We start from the raw sequence: 18,028 nt of genomic DNA, 5'->3' as shown, positions 1-18,028 counted from the left end.
CGATGCTTGAAGTTATTGACAACGCAACTTTATGCAAGCTGCTTCCAAGATGGAACTTTTCTGTAATGCTGCTGCTACTGCACATGTGCACAACAGCCATAGCAAATCATTCTGTACAGGCGTGAGAAACACAATAACAACACTGGATGGAATCCAGAGTGGCATAACTCCCAGTCCATATTCTCTTATTATCTGTCCATATAAATGTCTGTGTACTCGCCATTGTTAACGTTTATATCATATTATTCTCTGCGTTCATGTATGTGTGGTTTCATTACGAAAGCAACCAACAGCGGCAACTCGTGGCCTCACATGCTAACTACATTGCTTTCAGTGTTTCTGTGTAAATGGACATTGTTTTCAAAACATGGACATGTAAACGTAAAACTCTGCTGAAACGAAAATGCAAAGATTACGGGTTTTCACTTGAAATGTTGTCACATAAACAGGGCCTGTGTTAGTAAATAAAGAAACCTTTGTTTCCTTGTTTATAAATAACATCTATTCTTATTATGATTACTATGATTATTATGATTATTATTAATATTTTTATGCTGATGGTGATGATTAATATTATTATTGCTGCCTTTGTGTCCTTGGCAGCATTTAATTTTATTATTGTTCTGGCATTTTTTTTCTGTTGCGTAACTAGTCCCGCACCGTTGGGAGCACAGACATAAAAAGCACATAAAAATGTGCGGAACGTTCGCGATTAGATTGATCCAAACTTTTGTTAAGGACTCGCCAAACTGTTTCTGAATGATTCCAAAGAAACTGTGAAAAAATGTCCCATTCCAAAGTGGATGGAAAAGGCGCCTCATGGAGGTGATCACAGGAGATCAGCGTCCGTTGAGAGCAAGGACAAAAAAAGCAAAAAAAATCTAAATGTGCAGAACGTTCGGTAATACGTTGTACGACTTTAGTTAACGATTTGGTTAATCTTTTGTGAAAAAATCACAAAAATCTGCTAAAAAAAATGACCCATACAAAGCAGATGGAAGAGAGGCCTCATGGAGATGAATGGAGATCAAAGAGGCCCAGAGGAGATCAGCTCTGATGCCAGGGAGACGTTGACAGCAAAGGAGAGGCAGGCACACATTTTCTCTGGAATTTTCTAGTTATTATTATTAGTTAACAGGACCGTAAAAACATATTTATAAAAAAATGGAAAACAAAATGTAAATATTGATATATTATCAATGAGTAGACAAGATAGAATCTATCGAAAAACAGATAAAAGTGGAATTTTAAGTGTTAATACTCTGGATGTGACCCCCTGCAGGAGCTTTATTTACACTTTAAACGACTTTTTCAGAGTCTATCTTTTTGTGGGTCCCTCCAGGACCGCCTCTGTGGAGCTTTCAGCGGTTTTTTTTTTTTTATCGCTTTTGGTGAGAGTTTTGGGCCCTCGGCCGGTGTGGCTCCCCACACGGGACATTCTTCGCCGGGCGGCCCCTCCCTGGAAGTCCCTCAGTGCGCAGACTCCGGCTGTCCGCTGTCAGGGCCGGGCACACTGACAGTATGGCGGCAGGGTGCAGCTGGAAGGATGCTACTGTCGCCCGTGATGTGTCTGTCGCCGGTAGGACGTGAATGGACTATCGACGGCGAAACCACCAGAGGAATTAGCGAGAAAGGCTCGTCGCCGTGAGCTCCGCCATGGCCCGGCTCGCAGACTACTTCGTCGTGGTCGGTTACGACCTCGACAAGCGAGGTGGGTGCTCGGGTTAGCCCGCTCCGCTAGCTGCAGCCTCAGTGGGTGAGCGGGAGGCGGGGAGGGAGGCGGGGACTGGCCGGCTTGCCGCTCTCAGCTGAGCTGCGTAAGGCGCTGTCAGCCGCCTGCGAGCCGTCAAATCGAGGCCGGGGACGCGCAGGCCCCACGGGATTAGTGAACTTGAAAGAGGGGCTCTCTGCTGGTGTCACCCTTTTCTGCTTTGGGAGCACACTGAACGGACGCTTGGCGCACAGCCCTCAACCTTTTAAACACATTTTATCTTCAGGAAAATGAAGAATTTCTCCGTGTTGACAGCAAACTTGGGCTAACTTCAGCAACGAGCAGCTAGTAGCCGGGCTAGCGGAGGGGAGGGGGAGGGGGGGGGGGGTTGCTGGCTGTTGGCTGTTTGGCTGGCTGTTGGCTGTTTGGTTGGCCGTGACCTAAGACGGATTTATCCACTCGTTTCTATGTTTTATCTTCCGTGGTCCTGGTGTGCTTTGTTAGCGACATGTCCCGGCAGGGTCCGGAGCAGGGGCAGCCCGGGGAACGCCAGTGTTGTGGCTGCAGGGTGCAGAGCGGCAGCTTGGGACAGGCAGACGGCGACAGCCCGGCTGATCTCCACCTGGACTTCATTTAAAGCGTCTCTTTAAAAGTGCAGGTCGCTGCTTCGCCCAGTCCGAGAAGCTGATTGTTTTCCTTGCGTTTTGTGCGGATTAACCCAGATGGCTTTGCCCCTCCCTTGAGCCCCCTTGGACCGGAGCTGCGGTAGTTGGGACAGGGTTTGGACCGTTATCTGAGCCCCCCTCCTCCCCCCTTTAGCCTGAGCCTTGGCCTAGATCTGTGCAGTATAATGGCCCGTTTAATCATGAAATATTCAACTCTCCTATCCGGGGAAAGTGTGCAACTTGTTACATACCTTAGCCTTTTTTTATTCAGAGTGGATTTTTGCCCCATGATTTATTCAGAGGAGGCAAATTGTGACACGGAAAGCCCCGTGCTGCAGCTTTTACCCTGATCATGCAAGAGTAACAGTACATCACTCTCCTATTTACATTGCATGATTGCACTTATTGCATCTTTTCTCCTCCCTCTCTTTTCAGTAGGTGGGGGTGTGAATACAGGATGTTATAACGTGGACGCTGCAAACGCTGCAGAAACACTCCTTCCTGTTCTGCCTTGAATGCAGCTTGGTGCAGAACAGGCTTGTAAAAAAGCATCTGGGAACCAGACATAAAGCCTCGATGGCTTTAATGGATCAAGGCTCCCATTGCTCGTAAAAGCCACACACTTAAGAGTGATGATGAGTGGTGGGCCCTCGTCTTCTGCTCGCTCCATGCTGAGTTTATTGTAAACATTCCCTTTGCGGAATCTTTCTTATGACTTGTGTCATTGTGGTCATCATATCTTTTCTACAATCTGGTTCTGCAGTTGTATTCTATAATCTCGACTCATTCGTTGCACGTTATTGCCAATATGTAAGTGTTGTGGATGTTTAGTGTTTCTATGTTTTTCCTAGAAGAGTTCATCATCAATCAGTGTTACTACAGAGATGATGTGGATCTTATAGTCTCGCACTCCAGATAAGAGTACATAGATTCTTCACATCAGTAGAAGTACAGATCATTTTTCTTTTTCAAGCTAAAGCAACAACGGAACATACTTTAAACTGTGCTCAATACATTCCAGCGAAGTGTAACTTTTTTCGAAGGATGTCTTTATATAAGTAGGGTCATGCATGGAGAATCTGCTGCGTCTCCTGTTATCTGTGCCCCTCAGACATGTAGCGACTAGTTGTCCGTGTCACTGATATCACCACCAAGGCAAACTTTTCTTCTTGCTGCATTGCTTGCCTGTCCTGGCTTTTGCATCATCTTGTTACCTGTGTGAGCCCTGGTGGATCCAAAGAAGGATTCGCTTCTCCCTGTGTTAGTGTTTAATTTACAACCACTCTGAAGGAGAACCAAAACGTCTCTCCACAGTAACAAATCTGATTTGTAAAGGTAATGAGAAAAAGTGAGAAGCTGTTCGTAGATAAAAAGTCTACCCAAGTACATGAACTGTATGTGTGCCACAAGTTGTGTGCTTGTGTTATCATTTTTTTCCCTTGGCTGTGGTCTGCTGCCACTAGAAAAAGAAAGCGCTTGGCTTCCTGACAAGAACGAGCGGTCCTCGATCCTAAGAATACCAGGAATTCTGCTGTACAGTGGAGTTTCCTCTTGTGTCTAAATATTTCATGCATCCTGTTACTGTGTGTGTGAGTGTGTGCAAGTGGGTGTGTGTGAGTGTGTGTGAGAGAGATTGTCATTGCTTGGTGGAATGCTCGGTAGGCATGGGCACTGACAGGTTTTCAGCAGTGACGTCACTGCTGCTCATCTGCTGTCACCTAGAGAAACTCTGAGCGTGCTGCAGGACAGGCGTCTTCTTTTCAGCTTTTAAAGAGAAACTTTACAGGGCCGATGCGTCCGCTTTGTGGACCAGCAGATGCTTGCCTTGAGGGCAGAGACTCAGCTCTCCCATTCATCGTCTCCCGTTTGTCTCCCGTCAGTGTCAGGTTGCTCACATTGTGCTCAGCCTAGATGTTGGACTCTTGCTCTGCGGCCTGGGGAAGGGTCCACGGTTGCCAGGGAGTGGTCGTCCCAGGCGAAGGGTCTCTTGATGAGCTCGGCTGCGTGTCGCGTCGCCGTGTTTTGACAGCGGTTCCTCCGCTGCGTGGAGAAGCCAGTAGCCAATGGGATTAACAGTGCGAGGCCCAAACAGGAAACCGGAGAGAGGGCCTGAGGGAGACTTGTGTTTAGAGTGAGAATCCAGATTGTCCCTCCCATGCATGTCTGAAAACCAGGAAAGGGCCGTGTTGGGTTTATGTGCGAGGCGGTCTCATTCAGGATAGCGACACACACACACACACACACACACACACACACACACACACACACACACACACACACACACACACACACACACACACACACACACACACACACACACACACACTCTATTGTGGCTTCGTTCGGTGCCTCTGGCGCTGCAGTTTGAGGGTGTTGGTCGTTGCGGCCGTGGCCCTGAACAGAATGCAGGATGGTTGTTTTCAGACTGGAGTGACAGCTCAGCTAGCAAGCCTCTTCCCTGCACACGCATGCATGAATCACCACACATATAACCTGCAGCCTGGCCTGGGTCATTCACATCATGAAAGGCCAGCGAGGACACCGCCCAGATTGCACGAGTTTATCCAGGTCCCCCTTGTTGCATCACAATTGCACGTGACGTCATTAACAAGACTCGGTGCAACCCAAGCAAAAACCAGAGACAGTTACATAGCAGAGATTGTGGCATCATTCTGTATCTCAGTTTTCAATGTGAGAACAGCTCCAGATTTTAATCAGAGAAGTGGAGTCACTATCAGTCGCCCTCAGAATCTCAGCTGCAGGGTTCTAGTGCTGTCAGATTTGATTGATTTTATGTAATACGTGGCCTGAAGAAAAGTGCTGTTCACCAAAAAACTGCTGTTAATTAAAACTATCTCTGTAGAACCTGAACTAGTTGAACATTTTATTACAAGATGTTTTGGTGCAGATCAGTGTTGCTTGTTCACCTGCATGATTTCTGCAGCCTTCAGTGTAGCTTTGTCTGTACACACGTATGTTTCACATACACTTGTTTTTGTACTGCATCTTCACGACATGCAGAGGAAAAGTTGTTCAGGCTCGTGACAGCTCTGATTCAAAGAGCTGCGAGAGCTTTGACTTCTGGTCTCTTCAGTATTTTCAGGTGCATTCAGTGGAGAGTGTCACTGCGAGTGCAGACATGATGGTGCATGCAGCTCAGAGGGGAAAAAGCGTGCGTGCGTGTGTGTGTGTGTGTGTGTGTGTGTGTGTGTGTGTGTGTGTGTGTGTGTGTGTGTGAGAGCGAGAGAGAGAGTGTGAGTGATGCTGCCAGCAGGGCTGGCTGTGGGCAGCCACTTCCTCCAGCGCTCCAGAGCAGAGCTGCAGCCTTTTAGACACTCCAGAAATAGCCCTCACAATCTGCCTTTCATGGGGGGACGGAGCGACGCTGCGTCGCAGCAGTGCTGATTTGGTGCTGATGCTTGTGACGGCTCGCTCGCCTCTTTGTGGCTGTCTCTGTGTGTTTGCTGCGTTACCACGGTAACGTTTCCCCCCATGTGGCCTGCGGGCTGTGATGAGGACTTGTGGCATACTGACCATTTGGTACACAATTAAGATTCACTCGCAGTTTTATGAGAAAGAACTGAGGCTCAAATGGCAGCGCAGGTCACCTTTCATTCCTATTATTGGTGGTTTGATCCCCCATCTCTCCCTGTCCACTCATTGAGGTCCTTGGGCATAAACACTGAATGTAGTGAAAATGCGTCCATATTATTTGGTCATTGTCACATAATTCTGTATAATTTAGCGAGTCGCAATACTACATAATGACACGTCTTACTCTGCTTCTGATTGGCTTGTCAGCCCTCATGCTGCACAGTAAACACAGACATTAACCAATTAGATCAGCGGATCAGTGAGTACTGGCCAATAGGAGACAGAGTCATCATCCTATAGGAAAGAAATAGGCAATCTAACTTGTGGGTACTGCTTAGTGGCGTATCGCGGATTTTGAAGTGGGTGTACGCTATGCTGACTGAAAAATAATTGGATATACGCCACATACCCGCGTGTATCCTGGTCTACACTTCTGCTTAGGGTATCTTTTCCTTTTTTATCGGCGAATCTTCACCAGCTCCTGTTTGTTTTCCTTTTAGTGCATCGTGGTCGTGCTCCTATACTTTTGATGCTTTTGGTTTTTTCTAGGACTAGAAGTTGTCTCACACGATACCGTGCTCGCTTCCGACTCACCTGTCGCCCACATTTTCATATCAAAACAGTGAAAGCAGAAAGAGTACAGTACAGTACAGCAGTACAATTCTATCTCCAGGCAGTCATTTAAATTTTCTTTAAATGCTGCCAAATTTGTGGCTGAAATACGTTTGTGGGATGAGCTGCAGATGAGTAAATTGCCTGAATGGCATGTTTCTTCAATCTTAACCAATCTACCAGACAAGAGTCACCATGAAAAAACACACAGGTTTGTTTTTTCCTGAAAATGAACACAATTGTCTTGATGTGAAGAGTCGGAGCAGGATTCACCCACACTGGTTCCACAGTGAGCTGTAGGAAACGTTGTAGAAGTAGAAGCCACACAAACTTTCCATTAGCACTCACGAGGAAACACAAGGCAGACTACATCTGTTCTATGATAGCGTATTGTCACTGTGCACTATGAAACAAAGTCATTACACCTCTCACCGATAGCTGCTATGACACTGAGGTTAGTGCAAAATGTCGTGTGTGTGTGTGTGTGTGTGTGTGTGTGTGTGTGTGTGTGTGTGTGTGTGTGTGTGTGTGTGTGTGTGTGTGTGTGTGTGTGTGTGTGTGTGTGTGTGTGTGTGTGTGTGTGTGTGTGTGTGTGTGTGTGTGTGTGTGTGTGTGTGTGTGTGTGTGTGTGTGTGTGTGTGTGTATTACTGCCGTCTGTCTGCTGTGCTGAATGCTTGTTATTCATGAGGGAGACGATGGCCCCGGGGCCCCAACCCTGCCCTCATTCCTACTGCACAGATATACACACACACACACACACACACACACACTTCTGTGTGTGTGTGTGTGTACATGTTTGCTGTTAAGACTCTGTGATCTGCACCCCAGGAGGGGGGCAAGAGGGCGGTGGGGGCAACAAAAAGCTGGATGCCTTGCCCTAGATTTGGACTGAGAGACAGATGTGGTAGTCAATGTGCAACTTTAAACATGCATTGCTAATGACATTTCCTGCTCTGGCTGTCTCCAGGATAGCGGCGCACCACACTGATGCAGTGTTACACATGAGGGTAGAAAGTAAACTAATACAGATTAAACCTGTTTTCTGAGTGTGTTCTTGTCTGTGTGAGATAACTCGTGTGTGTGTGTGTGTGTGTGTGTGTGTGTGTGTGTGTGTGTGTGTGTGTGTGTGTGTGTGTGTGTGTGTGTGTGTGTGTGTGTGTGTGTGTGTGTGTGTGTGTGTGTGTGTGTGTGTGTGTGTGTGTGTGTGTGTGTGTGTGTGTGTGTGTGTGTGTGTGTGTGTGTGTGTGTGTGTGTGTGTGTGTGTGTGTGTGTGTGTGTGTGTGTGTGGTGGTTAGGGATGCCCTCATCCGCAGTGCTTTGATGGTTCCTCTGGAATTCAGAGAATTCCTCTGTCCCCTCGCAGGACAAAGGCTGAGTCAGTGCCTCTCGTGGTTAGCCCCGCTGGTGCTCCAGGGAGCAATCGTTCAGATCCCAGAGGGGCGATTCCAGCTTGTCCAGAGTTCCTTTGATTGGACGATAGAGGGTCGGAGGGGTTTTCAGGATTAGCCTGTTGGAGGCTTGGTGGCACATCACAACACATCACCATGCATGCACGGAAAAACACATGTGATATTCTGACATAAAACAGGAGATTAGGTTGGGAGGTGTGATCACGACTTGCTCCAAATCAGACTTGCAGCTCCATCTATTTGTAATAATTGGCACTAGAGCGTCATCTTTATAAAGATGGCCTCCAGGCCTGTCACTCAAAAACAAACAAGAAAAATCTCGGATGCCCCCGCTGTGACGGCTCTAATCTTTCACATAGCCTGGGGTTGGTTTGAATATGCAGATTAAAGCACTGTCATTGGTCTGGACCTTGCTTAATGTTTATTTCTGGATGCTGCCCAGTAGTAAATAAGATCACTGCTGAAGAGCTCGGAGCTGGTTGTACATCCTTTGTATCTTGTTCTTGGAGATACAATCAGCACAGATTATTTTTGCATCGATCACATCACTTTAATGGTTTGAGCTATTTGCTTTTGACCTTTATTTATACAGGTAATTGTACAAACATAACACTTTGCTTGATCCAACCACTCATGGTTGATGAGTTAATGAGGTGGAACATCAGATGCATGAATATAAGTGACATGTAGTGTTTTGTGTGCTTGAACTGATTCATGCTGATGTGAGAACTTCGTGGAGCTGAGAGAGGAGGAGAAGTGATTAGAAGGGATGTGTTGCTCAGAGAAGACAAAGGCTCTGGCCGCTAGAAGATAAGTAGTGGTTGAGATGCATTTGTCCGCAGATATCACGTTTCCTGTTGCAATCTTCTGGGGAAGCGCACGGAAGTTCAGTTTGCGTCTCGTTGTGGAGAGGCTGCATGCGTTGAGCTCAAGTTTCCTGTTTCTGAACGTGTTGGTGGTGAAGAAGATTGCTGATACACCCATCACTGCACTGAATATTTGCATTATATCGGTATGGGGTAGAGACACCTTCGGTGTAGCAAAAGTGAAAAGAAGGTGATTGAAACATTTTGAAATAATATTTAGAACATATGTACTTAATGAAGAGTTGAATATAGGACATGCTCCTTACGAGTCACACATCAGCATTATGTCAGTTTCCCCCTTCTCTGTGTGACTGTGAGCCGGTGATGAGGCTGCCTTCCTTTTGTGACTGTCGTCCTGACATGGAAAGCTCCTGGCACTCCAGCAAATCTGCACACGTGGTAAAAGATGACTGTGTTCCTGACATCATCATGTCTCATGGTAACTCTGACTCAAGATATGAAGCGAGTGCATGAAACTCTCTGAGACACGACTGAAGGGACAAATCTACCGTGAAGCTATCCATTGCCTTTTTTCTAAACCTGTAAAGCTGTGTTTTATAATTCAGCTTTAAAACTCTGTGTGTTGCCATACTGTATGGACACATTTTAACAATAACTTTTCTCTAGGTAATCCCTCACTGACTACTCCCAAAGAAGCCGTAGGGATTCTCCCTCCATGCTGTTACTTGTGTTCGTGACACAAGTGATCTTGCCAGACGTTCTTTTCTGGCCACGCTCTGATATCTGATGTAATCCCACAAAAAACACCACCTCCCCTGTGTTACAGCAGAGCGACTGGGTGCTTGTTTTAGGTGATCCTCCGTCTCAATTTAAAAGCAAATAAAGATCCAGAGGCTCAGAACTCCTGAATTGAAACATAAACTACTTTAGGAAAGGTGGAGGTTGCCGGGCAGCGGGAGTGGAGATAGTTTCAGGATCCTTGTGTTACGTTATGGAACGTTAAGGAAGTGAACCCAGGGTGAAGTATGGATGCAATCCTGTAGCGCCCGCGCACAGTCTGCGGACATGCAATGAGAAGAGCATGAAGGGATGACGGAGAGGAGCTTCACGGAGCAGCGGCGAGTATTCAGATCTCCAACCTAATCTCCTGACACCACAACGCCTGAATATTCTAATAATCGGGTCCAGCCCAAGTATTTCAGTGTCGCTCAGCTTGAAATTTGCCAGGGAAACCTGTCTGTTGTCCACATCAGGCAGGTTGTCCTCATTAAGGTGCGTTAACGGTTAAATATGTGTCGGTGCACAGTGACGTGTCCAGTACAGGGTGGAGCTCTTACCGGATCCGCTCCTCACAGGTTCTACTATAATACAATATGTGTACATCAGTGTCAAACAACCATGACAGATAATGGAAGGAGTGGTGTGGTGGAGCAAATAACCTTGTAATCCATTGGTTTCCATGGTGACAAATGTGGCGTTGGTGAAGGTGTGGACTCTACCAAATGAGTGTTCTAGTTTTCTCATTCGATCTCAAATCGGGTGCAGGTGGATGACGCTTTGTTCAAAATGTGTTTGTGATCGGTTTTCCGTACAGAACGGCCAGTTTGAGGTCTTTCCTCCTCAAACACAAACTACGCAGTCATGGTCAGAATCATTGTAAGCATTTTAGACAAATGTAGTAATTGTTTGGTTTGTGTAGTCAACAAGTGTGGTGGAGGTGTGACAGCGTTGGTGTTTCCATGGTAACACTTTTAGCTTTTAACCGTGTCTTTGGTTGCTGCTTGTAGCTTACAGCTGATGATGGGTGAGAAACATGTAGTAATCTGTGTAGGTGCCATCCTGATTGATGGTTAGTATATGATTGTATTCGATGTTTGAAGGTTTCCGGTACAGTGTGCTGTCAAGAAGAAGCGAGCGAGTACCTGACATATTTTAAAGCTGCCTGATGCATGTTTGTTGAGGTATTTAAATGAGCACGAGTGGAAAATGTCCATGAACTATAAGCTGTATTAAATATGGTAGATCGTTTTGTGCTGGTCTTTTATAAAAATGCTCTAAAGTTTTATTTTTTTCTCGAAGGTTCCTGGGTAAAGACTAAAAAACTTCTCCACTTTTAGTCTTGTCTCGGTTTTGACTGTTCCTGTTTTGATCTGTCAGATACTTGTCAGATGCAAAACTTTGAAGGTTTTTTTGAGTCACAGTTTTTTTTCTCCGCTAGTAAAACAATGTCAAATGCCTGTTTATCTACATCCAATAGAAATACGTATGCAGTTTTGACGATGTCTCTGTAGTAACTCTCGTACCAATCTCAAATAATGATAATGTCAGTCAAACGTGGTCGTTCAAATTTTGAACTGGACAATTCGAGTACCATATCGCAGAGTATTTGACAGAAAATTCCGAAGCCTGTGTGTCAATTTGCACAGATTGTATTACTGCGGGCAGATCTTTGGAGATGTCTTTTAATCAAAATGAGAGCAACAAGAAAGTCTCACACAACCTCTGGGGAGAATAATCCGCCCTTGCCCCAGCCCTGCGACAGAAACGGGTTCTTTCGGGGGCAAAAGTGGCACGTAACGTTTCCTTGTGTTGGCTGGTTCAGTCTGGCTGCCGTGTCCCTCTCTGAGGCCGCTTCCTCTCCTGGAAAGCCTTTCCTTTTTGGGTTTTTTTTTTTTGGGGGGGGGGGGGGAACTGTCAGCTGGTGGAGGAGGGAGGAGCTGGGAAGGGCATTAGTTTTGCAGGAAGGACGTGAGTTTGCTGAAGAGCTTTGCACAAAGAAAACGTCCCTCATTGTCTCCAGGGGTGATGGCAGTTGCCAGATGGAGTTTTTTCTTCTTCCCCCTCAGTCTCTGTGACTAAATGGCAGCTTAGCCCAGCTCGTCCATTCAGAGCAGGGATTGAGTCATTCATTCATGTAAGATTGTCATCTGAGACCCGTTTCAGATGGCCTTAAATGTCAGGGATGACTTATTGATGTGCTGAACTTCAGTGACTACGCTGGTCTCCCCTCTGACCCAGTGGGGGTCTCGAGCTCTGCTTTTAATCAGAGGATGATTCATGCTCGTCGTTGCACAACAGCACTGCCCTCCTGTGTGTGTGTGTGTGTGTGTGTGTGCGTGTGCGTGCGTGCGTAGGTGAAAACTTTGTATTGAGTGTGTGTGTAGTTGTGATCTGGGTGGACTGCTTTGGAGCACATTGTCAGAGGGTGTGGTGTAATCATCTCAGAGTTTTGTTCGCTTCACCCCTAAAACTTGAATTCTTTCGAGATGTGTTCATGAATTGATCCACTCTCCATACTGGCCATGGATGCAATGGGTGTGTCCACTACTGACGGTGAAACCAAAAGTGAATGCGTGCCATCTCCAATAAAACAATTGTTGTTTTATCAACCTGCCATATCAGTTACAGTTACAACATGCATACACACCCAGTAAGGCTTCATGATGGTACGTGAACATGCGCTACATGCATTATGTTGTCTTGTATTGTGATAGCGATATAACTTGCAATAAATAAACACTAAAATACATGATGGGGATATCTTTGTGCTCTGGAGATTTATTCTTACATATCATGGTGCTTTTTGTCATGCTCCTGGTTTGTTTGGCGTCTTCCTCTCTGGTTGAAATTTCTCTGTACAAATTGACAAAGCATCTGTTAATGATAGGCATATTGCTTCAGCCAATCCAGGTGAAAACATTTTAAGAATGATTGCCAAAGCCGCCCCCCGATGTGATGGAGCTGTCACCCACTGGTTCCTCTTTGCCCAGATTTTCCTCGCTCACCTGCTCCCTCCACCACCACCACCACGCCTATTAAGCTCTCAGTACTGGGTGGGCTTCTGTGGTAGTGGAGCTCCTTCTGATTGACATCTGTACGCTTCCTGTCCTGAAGGTTTTTCACAAGAAATCCCCAACTTTCAAAGTAAAAACTTCTAACTTGGATGCCACTGATGAGGCTTCTCTGTGGATTCCAACATCCTTCAACAACAAACTTTCAATATGAAATTCTCCAGAAAGTCCAACATCAATCAAAATCTGCTGCTTTGCCAGACGTGTTAGTGTGCATCGTTTGAGGTACGACTTCCATAATCCTTGATCTTATTCAGGGACCCAAAGTGTTTACACAGGGCTGCCATGTGGTGGGCTGGTTCAAAACCAGGTTCAGGAGGACAATTAGTCATTTAAACCAAATTTCTTTTAAGCTGAGGTTTTCTAGATTGCTTCAAAATCTTTACGTCCCTATTCTTCACCAATTTGACCTACTTCTTCATTTCAGTATTCCCATACCACTACTTGTGACATGAACAGTAGTAGATATCATAATATCACCATATACATACACCCTTAGACAGCAGTGTGGAATACTATGGCAGCTTGTAAAAAAACAAAACACAGAGGCCTCTAAAATGTAAGGCTCAGAGGGGGATAGCAGAGTAATGCCATGACCTGATACGCTGATCTTACTTTAGATGGAGCTGACTTTGACCACACTTTGTGACCCCTTGGAAAATATTCAGAATAAAAGCAGCGCACACCAATCTGAGCTCTCCGGGGCTCGCTGCCTGCAGTCGCCATGGAAACGGCCTGATGTCGTGTCACTGTGGTCTTGTCGCTTGCAAAGGAGAAGCTGTGGTTTGGTTGAGCAGCAAGAGCACGACACACTGCACATGCACACACAGACAGACGCACACACCGAGCTGCAGTCGGACTGCGGTCGCCCTCCATCAGATGTCACGTGATCCTTCCCTTCTGTGTCACCGCTGCTCATCATCTGTGTGAGGAGTCATCGCCAGCTCTGGCATATGACCCACATTTCCTCCGCTGCCTGGCACTGCTTGCAGGCCTCTAGAGGGCTCTGGTTGTAACCTTTATATAGAGTCTTTACTTTTGACCTGTATGGATTATTTCTCCCCAAGTTAATAGACGCTAACGTAAAACCATTACTATGAGTTTTTATATTACATCAGAGTGAGTTTTTACCTTCACATATGTTCCACAAGATGTATAGAGTCACACAGGTCCGTTTTGTGATAAAACGTGAGACTACGTTACCACAGTTCACGTCTATTTTCACATTACAGTGTCTTTTCTGCTGCTCCTTGTTTTCACTACAACAGGTCATTGCAACGGGAAGACTTGGAAGGTTTTTACGCCGGATGCCCTCTTTGCTTTCACTGGGATTCAAAGATTTTAATCAAGGTTACTTGACTGGTCAACAAAAGGAAAACCATAAGGACACTGTTCAAATATAAAAGAGTGTATGCCAGCGTGATGTATTTCATTTAAGCTTTTATGTTCAGCAAAGTTAGATGGAAGTAGATCTTGAAGGTCCCTGTCAATGAGCCAAGTCAAACCAGGTGAGATCACACTCTGCGTAGATTATGAAGACAGAAAGTTTTTTGCTGGTTTTACCTTCTGCGTCCTCGACTGTCAGGAAGTGTTACATCACGGTGCTTACGCTGGAGATCATGTCCGTGTTCCCTTTTACCTATAGGACATGTTTCAAGACACATTTGCAGACAGTGAAATTTCTGTTAAGTGTTTTCATTCCCTCGTTGTTGTATTCAACAGAGAAACTGAAGTGGCCCCACACCAGAGATTTGTATGAAGTTGTTTTACGATTTTAAGATGGCAGCGGCGACTTCACATGCCGGGAGTCCCAACTAGCGTAGTACCATTTTTGTACTTTTACTTGCAGTTTGCGCAGCAGACCGAGGTTGAAATACGGCGCCCGTGACCTACGTCTTCTGAGGAACCAGAACGCAGGACTAGAACCGGACATCGAGGGAGCATTAGGGAGATTTGACTTCTAAAAGACATCTGCATGTGGTATATACTGTGTTCTTCTGCTCACTGAGACCTGGCTGAGCAACAATATGATGAACTCCACATATCATTCTTCTGCCCTGAGCCCGATCAGCTGTCGGGAAGGGGGTGAGTGGGCGGAGCCACAACAGTGATTGAACTCATAGGGGAGGGCTTTTGTTTGTCAGGCTGACTTGGCTGATCGACAGGCAAAACACACATGTAAAGCATTAATGCTAGATTAATTTTAAAACAGAAAAGCTGCGGTCCATAAGGGCTTATTGGACCATGCAAGGTGAACCAAACGGTTCCATATTTTACCGAGAACCTTTGCATTCCTAGCCTACGTGCTACCTTGTTTTTTTATTTCTAGATGATCATTCTGACAATCCATTTGGTGCACGGACAGTCTGGTGACTCTGTTTCCCCACCCTGTGGCTGCTGGTGAAAATTAAATCGCTTGACCGATTAATTGCGCGTATCAATAGTCGCAAGCAGGACAAACCAACGAGGTCGTCCGTGGTTGCTTCAAAGAATTTTGCTCAGTCTGCACATTTTCAGGACTATTTTCTAATTAGGTTTTTCAGACTCCATGCTTCTGTTGAACAATGTTTATTCATGAAAAGAAATGGCCATTCTGTGGTATTTGGTTGTTTTTGTTGAATCTGTTCGAGGTATTGTTTAGTTATTATGTTTGTATGTATTTCTACAAGTTGGGAATAGTTTCCCATGATTGAAATGGAGGGAGCTTATCCATGTGAACCTCATACTGGCTCTTCCTGCACACCATCACTGTATCTTAACTGAATATTCAGTCAGTAGCCTGTAATTTGACACCAGCCTCTTAGTTTAATTAACTGCTTTTTGAAGCACATATCTGTTATGATGTAATCAACAGATGCGATCTTGTCCCAGACCGAGCATTCACAGCAATTGAGAAGATGTCATTTAACACCAGCCTCATTGTTTTCCCTGGTTTGAAATCAGCATTAACAGTTTATTTCTAATTTCAGTGTTTGATAGGTTAGACACATTCATCCTGAGCCCCAAACACTCGCGTGCCTGCGTGGACGCTCAAGAAAAGAATTTGTATTACAAGAATTTATTGTGCACAGATGTGCATAACGCACAATAGCTTGAAATAAAACCCTGAAATGAAATCAAAAGTGTCCTGGTCACTAATCTGCAGCTGTTACACAACAGGTCTGGCTGATAACTACTCAGACTGATAAGGACTAGTGTCACGATACCAACATTTTGGTATCGATACCGATACCACCATGTAGTTCGATACTTTCGATACTTTTCGATACTTTTCCAAATAAAAAGAGAACACAGAAAATGTCATTAGAGCCATACTGTCTGAAGTAGGACCAATGTCTTCAAGTGGTATGATACTATAAAGTAATCTTTATAACATTAAATGGCTAAAATCACATATTTTCATATTATATTCTTTCATATTATTTATTACATTATATTTATAATACTAATATTTATAATCACTTAATTTTTTTTCCAGAGCTATATTTTCATGGGTATATAAGTTACTAGCTGTAGTTCTTTGAACTCCTTCTGCAGGTCTGGGTGTTTGGCCTTCAGGTGTTTAGCAGGTTAGTAGTGTAGCAGGTTAGTAGTGTTTCCACCCATGGCCAGACGTGTTCTCTAACACTGTTTGCTCAGTGGAGCTGCAGTGTTGATGGAGACAACGTGCTGTTTTGTTTTGAAGGCAAAGTACTTCATATAGCACTTCTAGCACCTGTTTTTTCTACAAGTTGTGGCATTGTGGATGTAGCAGCTCGCTCTCTCTCTCTCTCTCTCTCTCTCTCTCAAAAATAAAGAAAAGAAAGCGGAGCGCTGTTTTCCGCACTTTGGATTGTCCTAAACATCCAAAGCAAAGCAGAAAGAAGAGCAGCCGGCCGACGCTTCCCCCACAGAGGGACTGACGACTCTCCTCGGTGCAAATTACAACAGTAATTTACGCGGCGACGTAAAAAAAAAAAGATGCCGGGCCCAGTATAGTATCGTTTTAAAGGCGTGAGTACCGCCATACCAATACAGTACTGGTATACCACACAACCCTAACAAGGACCCTTTAAAACCCCCTGTCTTCCCACAGCAACGGCTCTGCCGGTTGTTTTCTGCTACCTGAACAGACACTCAGCTATTTCCTTACCTTTTTCTCATGCTTGTTGTCTGGACTGTTTGTCTTGAACGTTAAAGTCTTTTGAGGTGCGTTGGTTTGATGAGGATTTTCTCTGAACTGTTTAACTTGTGCCAGTAAATAATGAGATGATGCATTTTTGTTTTGACTATTACAACAACACATCATCAGTAGGGTAAAACTAACCTGTCTCACGACGGTGTGATCCCTGCTCACGTTCCCTATTAGTGGTGAACAATCCAATGCTTGGTGAATTCTGCTTCATAATGATAGGAAGAGCCGACATCGAAGGATCAACATGGCTATTGTCAAAATCCTCCACTGTGACTGCATATAAAACCAGTTTGAAGTTATTGTTAAGATCAGCAACATTGAAGAAGTTGCCGAGTCATGGTAGCTGATGAATCAGGAATGTAATCGCCAGGGTAACCACATTTTATGATGTTGCAGTATCATGTTCAGATGTAGATACCTGAAGGATTGTTTGTCAACCAACCAGATGACCTGAGGAGTGTGTTTTGTCTATATCAGTAATCATTTTGCACTTTGAGATCATCATGCAACAAAAGTTTTTGTTATGATAGCGATATCCAAGAAAACAGTTTTATAGAATGAGTTATCTCCAGAGACTCTCACTGGGTGTGTGCATGTTAGGTACTGACTAAAATCTAAACCGTGAGTTAAACTGAAACTTTCCAAGGTCCCCACACAGTGACCTGCAGTAACCGGAGGATTATCTGATTTCTTCCATAGCAGCCCTGACATCATCATCGGTTGGTTTCAGACCCACCCAAACAATGTAAAATTTAACTGAGGAAAAGCTGTCACAGGGCCCAGCGTGGAACTCACAGCTATGTAAATAACTGCTTCCCAAAGCGAGTTCAGGGACTCCCTTGGGGGGGCGCCAGAGGTCATTGGAGGCGATAGAGAGATTTTGCCTGCTCTGATGTTTTTACAATATCAGATTTGCACTGAGATGAGATGCTGTTCACAGACTGAAGCACATCTGTGGCGCTGGATTTTCTCTTAGCAAGATAACTTCAAGCATTAACCCTGGGTTTTCCATACTACAATGCTCGCTCACTTCTCACCATTATAAATCACCCCTGCAACTTGCGCTGAAAGTCTAACATGCTCTGGAGCAGGTTATGTTCTAGATAAGAGGTCAGAGCTCCGCCTCCTGACCAATCAGATCTCATGGAAAATTACCTGCCCATTCTTAAATGATGGTGATTGGT

General features: G+C 45.1%; 1 protein-coding gene across 1 annotated transcript in view; it reads left to right on the top strand.

Annotated features, from left to right (window-relative positions):
- Positions 1 to 1,497: 1,497 nt before the first annotated feature.
- Positions 1,498 to 18,028, top strand: part of sbf1 (SET binding factor 1) — a 55,196-nt gene continuing 38,665 nt past the window's right edge. Inside the window, 1 exon segment of the mRNA XM_080491737.1 lies at positions 1,498 to 1,711. Coding sequence (XP_080347863.1) covers positions 1,657 to 1,711 — 55 coding nt within the window. The 5' untranslated portion in view covers positions 1,498 to 1,656.

This window comes from Lipophrys pholis (assembly GCF_963383615.2).
Source record: "Lipophrys pholis genome assembly, chromosome: 22".
NCBI classification, from domain to species: Eukaryota; Metazoa; Chordata; class Actinopteri; order Blenniiformes; family Blenniidae; genus Lipophrys; species Lipophrys pholis.
This window is presented reverse-complemented; position numbering and strand designations above follow the sequence as displayed.